This window comes from Canis lupus, chromosome 28 (assembly GCF_003254725.2).
Source record: "Canis lupus dingo isolate Sandy chromosome 28, ASM325472v2, whole genome shotgun sequence".
Lineage (NCBI taxonomy): Eukaryota > Metazoa > Chordata > Mammalia > Carnivora > Canidae > Canis > Canis lupus.
In genome coordinates, this window is record NC_064270.1 from 9,741,849 (window position 1) to 9,758,161 (window position 16,313).

At 37.9% G+C, this 16,313-nt stretch overlaps 2 protein-coding genes across 4 annotated transcripts in view; one reads left to right on the forward strand and one right to left on the reverse strand.

Moving 5' to 3' along the window:
• ZNF518A (zinc finger protein 518A) overlaps positions 1 to 16,313 on the forward strand; it is a 109,459-nt gene that overhangs the window by 53,226 nt on the left and 39,920 nt on the right. The window lies entirely within an intron of this gene.
• The window catches only part of BLNK (B cell linker), a 77,427-nt gene that overhangs the window by 2,175 nt on the left and 58,939 nt on the right, over positions 1 to 16,313 (reverse strand). For both annotated transcript variants that reach the window (XM_025466743.3, XM_025466745.3), the window contains 8 exons: positions 16,000 to 16,069; positions 14,018 to 14,045; positions 13,166 to 13,208; positions 10,834 to 10,918; positions 10,253 to 10,284; positions 6,373 to 6,440; positions 5,444 to 5,527; positions 2,874 to 3,029 (listed from right to left, as the gene is read on the reverse strand). In XM_025466743.3, coding sequence (XP_025322528.1) covers positions 2,874 to 3,029; positions 5,444 to 5,527; positions 6,373 to 6,440; positions 10,253 to 10,284; positions 10,834 to 10,918; positions 13,166 to 13,208; positions 14,018 to 14,045; positions 16,000 to 16,069 — 566 coding nt within the window. The remainder of the gene's footprint in view (positions 1 to 2,873; positions 3,030 to 5,443; positions 5,528 to 6,372; positions 6,441 to 10,252; positions 10,285 to 10,833; positions 10,919 to 13,165; positions 13,209 to 14,017; positions 14,046 to 15,999; positions 16,070 to 16,313) is intronic.

Consider the following 16,313-nt stretch of genomic DNA (forward strand, 5'->3'; position numbering starts at 1 on the left):
GAGAAATAACCTTTTAATTATAGATAAGTAAGAGTTTTAATGGACTCTGTTAGCACTTTTAGATACCATTTAATAATATGCTATTTGTTTTGCTATCTATAGGCTGGATGTGGGGAGTGAGGTGAAGTTCTGATCTATATTCATCCTGTACTAGGGATGAAGACTCTTTAGGCCAAGAGGAATCCCTGCTTACCAGAGTTTCCTTAGCAGGACAAGAGTCCAGAGCCCCTCTGGGAGCTCAAAATTTATGAGAATTTCAGGACCTCTAAACAGGATAGCTACCTCACCCACCCTTAAGCCTCTTTTAGAAGGACTGGACCCCTGCCTGGGAAGGCTTAGAATGAAGCCATCATCCAAAGTCACTCTGTTCTACTAGGATCACCACCATCTGCTACAACTGATTGCTACTGAAGAGCATTTATTTTTAAAAGGTTTGTCAGATAAAGGTTTCAGTGAGAATGAAGGTTTTTGTGAGTAGGGAAAAGTAGACAGTTCTGTTAAAGTTTAACTGGTATTAAATTATAATGCAATCTATATTTTAAAACCTAAGTTTGGTCTTGATCTATGGTTTGTGTTTTCATATTCAAGAGTTTTGCATTTCCAATTATCTTAGAATTTACGAAAAGCAAAATAAAATGCAAAACTATAAAACTCCTAAAAGAAAAAGAGGAAAAATCTTCATGAGATTGTATTTGGCAATGATTTCTTGGGTATGACACCAAAAGCATAACAAAAACAAAAATAGACAAAAAGGACTAAATTAAAATTTAAAACTTCTGTTCATCAAAGGTCATAATCAGTAGAATGAAAAGGCAGCCTATGGAATGGAGGAAAATATTTTGCAAATCATATATCCCATAATGGGTTTATATTTAGAATATATAAAGAACTCCAACAACACAAAACCAAAAAATCAAATAACCCAATTTAAAAATTGGCAAAGGACTTGAATAGACATTTCTCCAGCAATGATATACAAATGGCCAACAAACATGAAGAAATGCTCAAAATCACTAATTATCAGAGAAATGCAAATCAAATCAGAGAAATGCAATGAGGTATCACCTCTTACCCATTAGGATAGCTACTATTTAAAAATCCCAGAAAAGAACAGGTGTTGGTGGGCATGTGGCAAAGTTGGAACACTTGTGCACTGTTGGTAGGATTGTAAAATGAGGAAATCATGAAAAACAATACTTCAGTTCCTCAGAAGTTTTAAAATAGAACGACCATATATGATCCAGCAATCCCTCTTCTGGATATATACCCAAAAGAACTGAAAGCAAGGGTCTCAAAGAGATATTTGCACATCCATGTTCATAGCAGCACTATTTACAATAGCCATCAACAATAGCCAGATGCTCATCAACAGATGAATGGATAAACAGAATGTGGTGTATAATACAATGGAATACTATGAAGCCTCAAAAAAGGAAAGAAATTGTCACATGGTGTACAACATGGATGAGCCTTGAGGACATAATGCTGCATGGAATAAGCCAGTCAAAAAAAGGACAAACATGGTATGATCCCACTTATGTTAGGTATCTAAAGTAGTCAAATTCATAGAAATAGAAAGTAGAATGTAGAAAGTAGAAAAGTGATTGCCAGGGACTGGGGGAGAGTGGAAAAGGGGAGTTGTTTTCAATGAACATAGATAGGCAAGATGAAAAGTTCTGGAGATCTGTTTTATAACATTGTAAGTATATTTAACACTACTAAACTATGCACTTAAAATGATTAATATAGTAAATTTTAAGATATTAGAAGTTTTTACCACATTTTTTAAAAAGCAAAATAAAGAATACACTCATTGATAGAAGGCCTTATCAGTTTGTTTTATAAATGCTAGTCTCCTGCCTGTGATCACTCAGTCAACAAGTAAATTCATTCATTTAATAAGTACTAATCAAGTATCCACTGAAGATAGCTATGCTATGGTTCTGGAAATACAGAGATGAGTAAGACCTAGTGGAAAAGACAAACACTTCAGCAATTATGACACTTTCTAACAATTCAATTCAAACATTTTCTAACAAGTGCTGGGTTTGAAATGAGTATAGTTCTTTCTGAAGTAGTATTAAAAATATTTCTTAACTTAGATTTTTAAAATGCTATCTTCTCTGCTTAGATTGTTCTTTCCACTTTTCTCCTTATCTTTAACTTTCATTCTCCCTACTAAACTCAATCCATCATTCAAGTTCAGAACAAGTTTCACTACCTTTCTGATCATTTATGATCAGAAATAATCAGATCATTATTCCAGCCCATATATCAGGGCTTTCTTATAAAAACAAGCTGACTAAACAGATGTATGGTAAGCATTGAGTTTGGTCCAGATTAAAGAGGAGTTGGACTTAATATTTGGTTAGTATTCAAGACATACTGGAATGCTCTTCTCTTGCTACAGGCCCAAAAGCTCATTCTGGTCCTAGGGCTACAGAATAATGTTTCAACACAAGTTTCTGCATCTCCTCTGATCTTTCCCTGGTCATCTGCTTTGGTACTTGAGTTGAGATCCTAGTTCTTGACTTAGGAGCTTTGGACACTGCCTTGATTCTACTGACACTTCAACTTTGATTTCTATGTTTTCCTGAACCAAAATACTGAATCAGACTGAGTGCACTAAATAGCAGGGTAAAGGGACTGAGATGCAGCCTTTACATCATACAAGTCTTTCTTCCTTTCTGATTTCTCATAGGACATGCTGCCTGAACACAGTATTTTATCTTGTACTCTTTTTATGACATGCATGTGAGCTTTGCACCAAATACTCTTGAATCTTTTCTCCTCTTCTCTAGCATCTAATACACTATGATGCCATTGTGCTCAATACATAGTTATAGAGTTAGATTAAAAGAGAAGTTACTGACCTCTTCTCCATTTTTCTTTCTGCCCAAAGCATACTGCTTTGTTGCTTCAATAAATCGCACAGGGATATTATATACTCGCTTATTAAAGAATACAACTAGTGTATATGGCTGTTTGGAATCATGGCCAGAGCTTTTCCGAATAAGAAATGATCCATCCTGTTTATTAAAAGGAAAACATAACTGTGGTGAGTATTACTTATGTTTTCACAGGTTATAAATCATTTTATACCTATATTATATTCAAAAGGTAATTATTGAGCTATGTGATTTTTATTATTGGTTACAATTTATTATTTTCCAAGAAAATACTTCAGTAAAATATATACTTATAGAAAATCCTGAGTAAAGTCAATGCTAGATTTCTTTTTTAAAGGTTTTATTTATTTATTCATGAGAGACACAGAGGAGAAAGGCAGAGACACAGGCAGAGGGAGAGGCAGGCTCCATGCAGGGAGCCCGATGTGGGACTCGACCCTGGGACCCCAGGATCACATCCTGGGCCAAAGGCAGGCACTCAACCACTGAGCCACCCAGGCGTCCCAACGCTAGCTTTTTGATGCATGAAATAAGATGTTATGTTTATACACTTAGAAATGTGTGAAAGGACACATTAAGATTAAATATATAGGGCACTCGAACTAGAAACCATGTCTACAAGTTATGTATGAACAACAAAATATGAGACAAATTCCATTCAAAAGTACTATGAGGAAAAAAGCTGAAATTGGGAACCAAATCATTTTAGCTGATGAAAATTCTCTTCCCTAAAACTTATATTAAAGCAGAAAGGAACTGTAACACAACATACCAATTTAATTCTTTTCTAAAATATTCAAAGGGTGCCTGGCTTAGTCAGAAATGCATGAGACTCTTGATCTAGAGGTCATGAGTTCGAGCCTCATATTGGGTGTAGAGATTGCTTAAAATGAATAAATGAATTAAAAATCTTTAAAAAATAAATGTTCTAGAATCATAAATCCAAAAATTATGAACAAAAAATAGACAAAAAGCAAAAAAGAAGAAATGCAACAAGAATTGATCAAACTCAGGAAGGAAATCAAAGAGAAAGGCAAACCTATCTCAGTAATGAAGAAATTACAAGATGCCCAAGGGACAATATCTTTAAAAGGAGATATGATAAAAGACTGAAGGAAGGCATGGAAGCAACCCAGACAATTTTTTTAAAATTATTTTTTAAAGATTTTTTATTTATTTATTCATGAGAGAGAGAGAGCGAGAGGCAGAGACACAGGCAGAGGGAGAAGCAGGCTCCATGCAGGGAGCCTGACGTGGGACTCGATCCTGGGTCTCCAGGATCAGGTCCTGGGCTGAAGGCAGCGCTAAACCGCTGAGCCACCCAGGCTGCCCGAGAAGGAGATTTTAAAAAAAGGAAATACAATAGGGTCAGAGTGGCTGGAATGAAAGAAAGACAAAAAGGTCCAAAATGCATGTAATTTGAGATCTTAAAGAAAAATAGAATAAAGCAGAACTGCTTTTTAAGACTGGAGTTTAAGAAAATGTATTGGAAATAAGAGAAAACTTAAATCTACATATTAAAAGGAGTTCCATCTATCTGAAAAAATTGACCTGGAAGTCAACTCAGAGACATATTCTGGAAAGCTATTAGACTTTAAAAGCAAAAGGTCTGCAGAGCTTTCAGACTAAAATATGATATTATTTATAAGGGCAAGAAAATAACATTAGTTTCAAACTTTTCAAAAGCATCCTATAAAACAAGGCTATCCAGTGGAGCAACACTTTTAAAAACTCAAGACAAGGATATTATAACCAGCCAAGATATCCTCCAGGTTATCAACTTATGAATAGCTTTGAATGTGCAAGAACTCAGGGAATAATAATGTAAATATAGTCCTTCCTGAGAATTTACTACAAGGTGAGCTTGGTGAAACAAAAAGAGATAACTGGTGAAGCCAGCAAAGGGATTGATGGAAAGCATTTAACATATTTAATTACAGAGCTAGGACTAAAGCAAAGGTAACAAAAACCAATATGTAAATGTTATATATTCCAACAAAGTAGGGTGCAAGTGAAGAAAAATGGAAGGAAGAAAGAGAAAGCAAGGGAGAAGTGGCACTTTAACTTTGGATTTTCCAAACCGCTCCTAGTGATCCTATATGATTGGGCTTAGACTCTCCAAAAATTTACTTCCAGGTACTTTTTGCCATCTTGACCTCCATCTTTTAACCCATGCATTGATTCAAAATAGCCTGTTACTTTTCACTCTTGAATGGCTCTCATGTAGCGCCAAGCCTTACAGAGGTCTCACCCAGGAGCCTTATTCTCTCCCATTGTTTGGAGAACAGTGGAGCCTATAGATCCTTGCAAAGAAAGGACAAGTAGAAATGAGATGGAAGAACAAAGAGGGAGAAACTTGAAAGAGAGAGAGAGAGAGAAAAGGAGGAGGGGATGGCAATTGTTCTCTAATAAATAAATAAATAAATATCCCTGAATCCATAATTGTTGCACTTATTTAGTCAACGGATTATTGGGATGACAGCTGTGCCTATTGTAGGCCTAGAGCAGAATATGGGATCTAAAAATGGTCAAACCTTGTTTGATCTGTATAAAGCCTCTTCAGCAGACTTCCGATCACAGGCACCAGCGTACCAAGGCTTGCAGTGAATGTCTGCTTCCTGTGAAATGGAGACCATTACTAAGCATGAGATGGTCCTTCAATAATACGGCACCTTCTGTGCACTGAAAACAGTCCCATTTTGCATTACCAAACTATAGGTAGTTTGCATTACTTAACTATATTTGAACCAACAATTTGAAAATGAGTTCTCTGCTTCTTTGATCAATCACAGGATTATATAATTGATTTTTTTTTTGGCCTTAGTACTTGAACATTATTATCAATCAATCAATCAATCCTGCAAGATTCCTAAGCCATTTATTCCTTTCTCCTAAAAAGTTATAAGCTCCCTATCACGATCTTATTGTTGTTGCTTTGTGGAGTGCTTTCTAATTTCCAAAGTGTTTTTACCAAGTATGATCTTACTGGATTCTTTTAACTACTTTGAAGGCAAGAAGGATACATGCTATCATTCTTCTTTTACATTTGAGAAAGCTTAGAGAGACTTGCCCAAGGGCACACAGAGTTCTTTCCCTTTTTAAAAAACTGCTGCTTTATGGGTTTTAATATCATATTGCCTCCACAGATCTATTCTGCGAAAATTACACAGTTTAAATAGAATATTTGTGAAAGGAAGAACAATAAAAATAGCACACTTCTTTGCTAGTTTTGAAAAAACACAAATTATTACTTAGGGCATCCAGAATACAAATTGGAATACGTGGAGCAGGGTCTTAATCCCTGAAAACAAAATGCATTCTGTACCTATTAGCAAATGACAACTCTCAAGCTGACTTAAAAGATAGTCTGTCCTCAAGCTTCACCCTAAATTCCTTATAAGAAGACATTAGAAGACATTCCTTTTCCTGCAGTTTAATGGTAATAATAAGAGTTCATTCATACCTGTTCTGACAAATGAGGGTTAGATGAAAATAGGCCATCTACAGTTGGGCTTCCTCCTTCTGGAAATCCTGGAAAGGATTTGAAAAATCAACAGGTCTTCATTGTATCTTGAGCAGTTAAGTGTGCCTATACTCCAACACTGTGCTAGATGTTGCGGGGGACACACACACTGAAAAATCACACACACACACACCAAAAAATCCTTAATAGCAGTGGTTCTCAAAGCATGGTCTGAGGACATCAGGAATCCCAGGATTGTTTCAGGGAGGTTGTGAGGTCTTTTCTAAACCCATATCTCTGTGAAGCGCCATTTTCTTAGTAAAGTTCAGCTAGAAAAACACTGCAACAGCTTGAATACAGAAGCAGATGTGAGAATCCAACTGTCTCTGTTATTCTAGGTATTAAAGAGATTCTTAAAATATAAAACAATGCTACTCTTCCCACTAAATTGTTTTTGTTTGGAAGATTTTTCATAAAAACATGTTATGTTAACATGTAATGTATTTTTTGAGTTTAATATTTTTAAATGAAAAATATAAGTTTTAATTAAAATAGATTAATAAATCTACTAATTAAGATTTTATTTTAATTGTCCACTTTTAATTAATACATTAAATATCAATGGAAAGAAACATGTGAACTAAAGTTCTTTGGGTTTGCAATGATTTTGAGTGTTAATGTGGTCCTGAGACCAAAACATTTGAGAATTGCTGTCTTATGGCATGAAATTCCTCAAGGAGTTTATAATCTAAATATGGGACACACAAAATAGGGAAAATACTTCACTGCATTCATTCATTCATTCATTCATTCATTCATTCATTCATTCATCATTGTGTGCCTGCCATGGATCAAAACCTTGGGGATAGATGTATAGATATATCAAACAATACAGCAAAATGCCCTGCCCTTAAGTTTTAATGGAGCTTAAGTTTTAATGGAGTGAGTGAGATAGACAATAAAGACATAAGCAAATGTATATACAATATCACAGAGTCATAAGTATATGGAGAAGTACAGGGAAGGGGGTTGGGGACTAGCCTTGGACACGCAGTATGTTTAAATCGGCTAGTCAGGAAGGCTTCATGAAGAGACACTCAGGTAAGATCTGCAGGAAGAGAGAGGGTAGGGGAGGAAGCATGTGGCTGTCTCAGGAAAGAATGTACCAGGTAGGAGTGATAGCAGCACACTAGGGCCTAGCATATTTGAGGGATAGACAGGGAACCACTGTGCCTGGAGTGTGGAAGGAAAAGGAGAGACCAAGGGATGGAAGACAGCAGGTAAGGAAGGGAACAGATGTGTAGGACCTGGTGGAGCTGTTAGCATGACTTCAGCTTTAACAAATGTGGTATGGGAAACTTTTGGAGGGTTTTGAACAGAGTAGGAATGTGATCTGTCTGTCTTTCAACAAGGTCCCCTGGCTACAGGGTTGGAAATAGATCCAAGAGAGCAAGGGAAGAAGAGAAGAGGTCAGTTTGGTGTTCTTGCAAGCCCAAGCAGGACATGATGGTGGCCCAGGACAGATGGCATCAGTGGATGGTTGGACATCAATTATATTTTGAAAGAATAGCTGGAAGGTGTGTGAAGAAAGCAAGCAAGCAGTCCTAGGGGGACTCTAAGGTTTTTTGTTTGTTTGTTTGTTTGTTTTTTAATTAGAGCAGAGTAGAACAACTAGAATTGTCCTTTATTAGGAAGGGAAGTGTGTAGGAGAAACAGACTTTGGTGAAAGTGTCCTGGATGTTTAAAAGTGACAGCCACCATTGTAACAGGAGTGAGCAGTGATGGCTTGGTGGGCTCAGCCAGGTGGGCGTGAAGGAAGGGCTCATTCTAAGGTAGGAATGGTACTCCTGGGTGGGAACAGCAAAAGAGAGTGGGTGGTCAGGCTCTTCCAAGGCACACAGTACAGTATAAGTTGTGGTTGGCGGTTTCTGCAGGTTAAGTAGTTGGGGGTGTTCAAGGCTGATGTTTGCTGAGCCTTGAATTAGTACCAGTCCTGTTCTGTTTTCCACTTCCCAGCTCATTTTGTCCTCATGTTGGCCCATTGTGGGAGGAGCTATTAGACCCCATTTTACAAATAAGGCCTTCCCTGACTGCCCATCCAGAATAGCAGACTTCATTTCCTTCCTTACTCTTTGTGACCCTACCCCCTGCCATCTTGATTTCTTTTTCTTTATAGCACTTTAGCATTTGCCTGAAATTATATGATTTATCTAGTTGTTATAAGGGCAAGGGTTTATTTGTTTTATTCAATGATGTATATACCCTGTGTCTAGAACAGTGCCTGGCATGTGACAGATGGTTAATAAGTATTTGTTCATTGAAAGAATGACTTAGGCTGAAAAACAATAAAAAGTATAATAAAGCTTTATATAGTGAAAAATAAGATTTTTATAGCCAAACCATTTGCAGTTGATGTTCAGAATTTAAAAAGATATATACATATATTTAGTTTAAGTTTCATTTATTTTTAAATTTTTAAAAAAGATTTATTTATTTATTTATTTATTTATTTATTTATTTATTTATTTATTTATTTTAGGGGTACCTGGGTGACTCAGTTAAGTGTCTGCCTTCAGCTCAGATCATGATCTCAGGGTCCTGGGATAGAGTCCTTGAGTAAGGTTCCCTACTCAGTGGGGAGCCCCCTCTCCCTCTGCCCATCTTCCTGTTCCTACTCTATCTTTTTCTCTCTCTCTCAAATAAATAAATAAAATCTTACAAAAAATAAAATAAAGATTTATTTATTTATTTATTTAGAAGAGCATGAGTCAGGGGAGGGACAGAGAGAGTGGGGGAGAGAGAACCCTCAAGCAAACTCTCTACTGAGCATGGAGCCCAGCATAGGACTTAATATCAGGACCCTGAGATCATGACCTGAGCTGAAATCAAGAGCTGGATGCTAAACCAACTGAGCCATTTAGGTGCTCTTCAAGTTTCATTTGTTGAAGATAAATTTAAAAATCTAATTGAAACCTAAAAATCTGATTAATGTTTAAGATAAGTGCACATAAATTGTTTATTTATAACAATTACTCTCTTTATTTAAATGTACCACATCCTGCTTATTTTGGAATATTTTCCTAATGACCCATGCAAGGTAGGGTTTTGTTTTGTTTTGTTTTTCATTTTTCCTCCATTGAGTAGAAGGCAAATCAAAGTTTGGGCAGTTATGTTCTACAAGACTGACTTCATATATTTTTAGGGTGAGGTACTATTTGCTTTGGGAAAATTATCCAGAGTATTTGTCAAATCTTTTTTTTTTAGGTTTTGTTTTGTTTTGTTTTTGTTTTGTTTTTTGTTTTTTGAGGGAAAGAGAGAGCATGAGCAGTGAGGAGGGGGCAGAGGAGAGGGAAAAGCAGATGCCCTGCTGAGCCTGATGTGGGGCTTAATCCCAGGACCCTGAGATTATGACCTAAGCCAAAGGCAGACGTGTAACTGACTGACCCATCCAGTGCCCCCCAAATCTTTTGGGGGTAGCTTTTAGGGATATATTTTATGAGCATCAAAATGCATTTTAGATTTAATTTAAATAGCTATCATTTACTGAAGACCTTCTATATTCAAAGCACTATACCAGGTACTTAATCTCCTTATTTTGAAAAAAGTTGTACTGTTTTTATTTAAAAATTAAGTGTAAAAGATGACCAATATGATCAGTAAAATATTCAATCAATATTTAAAAAATAGAAAGTAAAAATCACCCCAAATTTATTTACTTTTGAAAATAGCTCTATGAAATAAATACTCTTGGCTCCACTTAACAGGAAAGGAAACAAACAAGAGAGGAACTAACATCCTCCAGCTGGAAATGTTGCTCAGAGAGGAATATCCAGCCTTACCCACTATCTGAATATGCTTTTCGCGACTTCATTGTACTTACTTGGCAGAGGTATGGGTTTGTGATGGATTTGTCTGAAAGGAAGAATTTTCATATTAATTAAAGGGCAAAGCACAAGATGAGTAAGTTCAACATTTTACTTGCAGTGAAGATACTCTGAGCAGAGCCACCACAAAGGAATTAACACAAATGACCAATAAAACATATCTAAAGATAGGAAAGGCACCAAAGTCTTCAACTTAAGTAACACTGTCCCCTTCAGTTTTTAAAAAGGAAGAGACTTGATTAAAGTGTTAGATTTTCGTTGAGACCAATACTTAACCCAAATATTAGGTCTTTGTGATTCCCAGCAGTTCTTTTAAAGTTTTCACCTGCTCAACACCTTTTAAAATTTAATGAGCACTGGGTATTATATACAACTGATGAATCACTGAACTCTACCTCTGAAATAGTAATACACTATATATTAATTGAATGTAAATAAAATAAAATTAAAATTAAAAAATTTAATTGCAATGCAATGAAATGTCAGATTTTTATACCAAGCACTATAAACCAGTGTCACTATGTAGTCTAACAATAAAAGTGTCAGGAAACTTATTTTTAAAAGAAAGGTTTCTTACTTCTGGGTAGGAGGAAACATTGATGATTGCATATTTTCTTGTCTGTGACTAGATGTTCGGTGGCGTTCAGCAGGTATAGGTTTTTCTGCATTAAGAAAATTCTCGTATTAGGCTAAAATGAAATGTCTATCTCCATGTCCAAACCCAGCAACACCAACTGAGGAGACCAGGATTTGGTTTGATGTCTTCCCATGAATATGTCTTTCACCGGGACACTATCTGTTTCTGCATCTGGCGGTCTGGTGATGTGTTTGTACTATTAGGACCAGGACTCCTCCCCAGAGGCGTTACAGGCACATCTTACCATTCTGTGGCAATATACGTGGGGACTGAGCCTGTGGGGTGGACCTTTAAGCGTGTGAGTACAGGTGGCAACCTGAAACGAACAAGTTTGAACCACACCGGTATCCCCTACACAAATGTTATAACACCCTGGAGTATCTTCATTAGTCATAAGAGGTGGTATAAGTAATTTTTACTGATAAGAGGTACATATCAGAGTTTGCAAATAATCTACTCTTTTAAAAAAGTTAATTGAACAAATTCAAGGTCATCCTTATAATAATGTTAATCTCACTTGCGTTTCATTTGTTTTTCTGAGTGGAAGACGAAAGGGTGGAGTTATAATCAGTATATAGGGAAATGGGTATAACCTGAAATGTAAGAAATTTATATTGAACGCAGTGAACTTTACTGCTGAACCACTGATAATCTGATTATAAATCACTTTCATGCTAATTCTACCTCAAATTTGGTTTGGGGTTTGTCAAATCTGGATATGTCTATGGGTATGTGTCCCACATGGAAGAAAGGTGAACTCTTGGTTTTCCATTACAGGAACTCAAAAGGAATAAAAGTAGTGCAAACTCAAAGATTCAAATAAATGGTAAGATAGACTTTGGAGTTTCTTGTATTGCAGCAAAATTCAGAAGCCTTGAATCCCTTAAGAATGTTTTAAGTCTGTGGCAAGTTTCTTTGAACAGCTGTGTGAGATGTTTTGTTCATGACTTTACAGCTTACAATTTCAGAAGGCAAAAAAAAAAAAAAAAAAAAAAAAAAACAATTTCAGAAGGCAGAAATAGTAAATACACTTGATTCCTACAGCTGCTGAGCTTTGACCATCTCGCTTTGCCTCTGCATCTTGGAGGCTTCCTTCCTAGGTAAGAAGAGGCTGCTTACCCACATTGGGTTTGGATGATGGTTGCCTCTGTTCTTAAAACAAGTCACAAAACAGATGAAATGCCAAGCTCTTGCACTAGGAGCCCTTTGGCAGTGTGGACACCCAAGCTGCGTGGGGGCATTCACAAGCTCTTTCTCTGCTGGATTTCAAAGTCCCCTGAAGCCAATGGAATCTGCACGAGGTTGAGCTTATTTCCTGCAGAGGCTTACCCTAAGGCTCCACTATTATTTGAGCTCACTGTTCAACAAGCATGGAAAACTGTAAGGAATGGAAGGACAGCAAGACAAAAGCATCAAAGGACAAGCGGACAAAAGCATGACACCAGAAAGGCAATGATATCTCTGAAATAACCTGGAGGAGAAAAGATGTGGGAAATAGATGTAAAAAATCCCCAGTGGAGCAATTAAAGCAGACAGGCAAGTTGTAGAACACATTCAGAAAATGTCCACCAACCATCACCAGAGAAACCAGGACATTTTATGTATATGTGCCCATGTTAACTCAGGAAATGGTGAGAACACTCACTCAGCTTTAACATTGGGTAGCTTCAGTTGTGAATTAGATGAGTTCAGGACTTTAACTTCCGTATAGTGCTTTAAGTGTTGAGATTATGGATCATTCTTACTTCTTTCTCTTTTTTTTTCTCTGGTATTTTTCAAATATGAGTAATTTTCAAATGGGAAAATTCGAATTAAAAGAATATATATTAGGTTTTTAGGATATGATAAGATGAAGGAAAACATTTGGAGATGTACTAAAACAGACATTTGAATTCAGAAAAAAAATTTTGAAAACAGCATAAGAACTTTTTCAAATAAGCAGATTTTTAAAAATTTCATTACCTGAACTAAGCTATTAGTTCTAAGAAATGTGAATAGCTCTGAATAAGGCCTCATATCTATGTGAAGTGATGGTACTGTTTCTAGCAAGTCATATGTCTACAAACAGGCAGGTTTGGGGCATATAAACTATAGCCTTGCCCCAAAGACACTGGACTGAAAGCTCAGGTCCTTACTACTCATTGCAAAGTGAAGGCCATTTTGTTATTGCCTTATAAACAGTGAAAGCAATTTAGAAATACACTTATGTACAAATCCTTAATTAAAATAACTGTAAGAGGATATATTCAGCCTTCAGAATAATATAGTTTACCTTCACAAATGCTTGAGGCATTCTGTGTAGAGGCAACTGGAGTCTATTTAAAAAAAAAAAAAGGCAAGGATATTCAATACAGTAGAATGTGGAAATAAATGTTAAAGAGATATAATTAAAATAAATATTTAGGGAGAACATTTCTTTGATCATAGCTATTCTTTCAATCACAACAATAAAAAACACACAGTTCCCAGACCAACCTTTCCAATAAGTGACAATGGACTAGGGACTTCCTGGCTCTGTCAACAGGGTTGATGGATACTGTGGTCCCCAGTAGCTGCTGGCCAGTAGGTCTTGCATAGTGGGAAAGTGTCACCTGGCTTTGGTCTTAGGGCTCCACCTCAGTGTTTGCTAAATGACTGTAAATGTCAGGTTACAGAGCAGGTACTAGGTCCAGGTGGGCTTCCTCAAATAGTGGGCTGGCCCAGGTTCCCCGAAAATTCTGGCCAGAATCTGAGGTTAGTCAGGCCAATGTGTGCCTGATACACCATTAGCTCCCAGACCAGCAGATGGAAAGCAGACACAGGGGCTCCCTGTGGGGAAGACAGATGTCAGGGGAGGCAGGGAGCCTGGCTTCCACCTTGGATCTGCCGCTCACACTCAGTGAAGCCACCCTGGGTCAAGTGAGGATAAGCTCCTCCCACGCAGCATCTTCCCTGGCTAACCAAGAACACTGAATTTCTCTTGGGTAGTCTGGGCAGCAATTTCAGTTGCTAAGATTGCTGCGTTCACCTTATCTGGAAGCATTGTCAATTTTATTTTTTTTTTTTCATTGTCAATTTTAAATAAGAGAACAAGAATAAGCATTGCAGGAGATATGAAACACATTTAAATGCAAAATTAACTTACTGTCTTCAGTGGTGTAACTGGTTTTTTCCTGAGGGATAAAAAGATTGGGCTTTGTTAAAACATAACAAAGATAAAGTAGAGCTGACTACTTATCATTTTACTTTCAAATCTAAACTAGAATAATAAACATGGTATGAGTGTGTTGAAAGACTGTCCTTGAAGGCCAAGGGGGATGGAAACAGGATTTAGCTGTGATCCTCCTAGCTTCAGATAGGGTCCATGGACAGATGGCAAAGAGTTAATTGGGGATAAATAGGAGCGCCAGTTGTCAGGGAGTCAGGAAAACAATTCTCGTTCCAGTTCTGCTGCTGATTACTCTGTGACATCAGGCCTCTTTCTCTTGCCTGTAAGGCTGGTTGGAGCTTTAGTTTCCTCATCTATAAAATGAGGACTAGCATCAGTATTTTCAAGGCATGTATGCAGAGCCCTCCCATCCTCCAACAGCACCCTCGGGCTATAGCCCAGGGCCTCGGGTGGAGATAGGCGGACAGCCTGGCGGGTGAGGCTACCGCAGGCACCTCCCCTGCCAACTGCTGCCCTGCCTCTAGTGACATTTTCTACTTGACATCTGCCTAGGATTTCATCCCGAACAGAGAAATCTAAGACCAACATAAATGTGAAAACCTTTGTGATCTCTGGTCCTGAAGGGGCTTTTTGAGCTAATGTTCTGGTTTGTTTTGGTAGAGACTGTAATCTCATACTGTAAGGGTGTATGCTTCTCTTCTGTGTTTATTTTAAAGACACTCTCACCTTTTCTCTCTCTCACTTTGTTTTTGGCTGAGAGCTGGAAGATTGGGGGAAGAACACTAACAATTCTTAAGTGCCTGGCACTGGGTTAAGGCTTTTCATATGTTATTTAAACCTCACAGTGACCTCTAAAAATGGCTATTATTGTTACATTTTAGAGATTGGGAAACTGTGGCTCAGAGAGTTTAAGTAACTTACCCAAAACGATAAAGCTGAGCCAAGCGAGAAGTTTTGGTTAAACCCTTGAATTTAAGAATGTCTTTGCTTTGGGGTGCCTGGGTGGCTCAGGAGATTAAGCTTCCTGACTCTAGGTCTGACTCTTGGTTTAGGTGGTGATCTCAGAGTGATGAGATTAAGCCCTGTGTTGGGCTCCAAGCTCAGTATGGAGTCTGCTCAAGATTTTCTCTTCCCCTGCCCCTCTATACCCCCCTATCTCCCGCATGTGCTCTCTCTCTCTCTCTCTCAAATAAATGAATAAATCTTAAAAAATAAAAAATAATGTCTTTTTTTTTAAATAATGTCTTTAAGTAGAATTAAGTTTATAATCATGCAGGCCAGCTTTGCACATATTTAAGCATACTTTTAAACTAACCTATTGAAACAATATAAAATTATGGGGTCCCTTTGTGATATTAACATATTATATCTCCTAACAGTTTACAAAGCTCTTTTAAATCCAATAAGAAAGAATGACTCTCTTGTATCACCTTTGAAAGGAATCTCAGCAGTGTGGCCTTGATTGAACAACCCAGTGTATGCTGTTGGGTATGTATGTGTTTGTTTATAGCTCACTAACTACTTGAAAGAGAAGTGGAGGAGTCGAAAGTAAAGATGAAACTTGCTTATGGGTCTCAAAACTATTCAGATGCTGGAGCTTCTGTCTTACAGAACACAAGTCAATTTAACTAAAAATTTAGGAAAGGAAAGACTGTTAGTCTTAATTTCAGCAGGGGACCCCTAGTCCGACTTGAAGCATGCCATAGGGGTAGAGAAGAACAGGGCAGCGGGGTTTCATTTCTACATCTTTTAGGAACACACCTATTGTAATGTGAGGTACACCTATATCTGTGCTCGGGCAGGTATGCCCTTCTGGATGGAAATAGCAGAAAAGCACCCACTTCCCCCCAGATTTGCAGGCTGGACCCCTTTGTGGATTCCAGGTAGGCCCGCCCACAACAGTGGTGGAGACCATCCACTCACATCTCACAGAGCTGTCCTGCACAGCAGGTACTCACCCAGCCCTGGGCAGTGGGGATGGTGCAGCAGGAGAAGATGACTTAGCATCCCAGGCTCCACTGTTACGACCTGCACAAACATATACACAGGTCAGTCTCCAACTCCTGAATCTGAGGCTTATAGTGACAGTGAGGCTGGCCTTCCTGATAGGCTCAGAAATACCGGCACATGGGATCCCTGGGTGGCGCAGTGGTTTGGCGCCTGCCTTTGGCCCAGGGCGCGATCCTGGAGACCCGGGATCAAATCCCACATCGGGCTCCTGGTGCATGGAGCCTGCTTCTCCCTCTGCCTATGTCTCTGCCTCTCTCTCTCT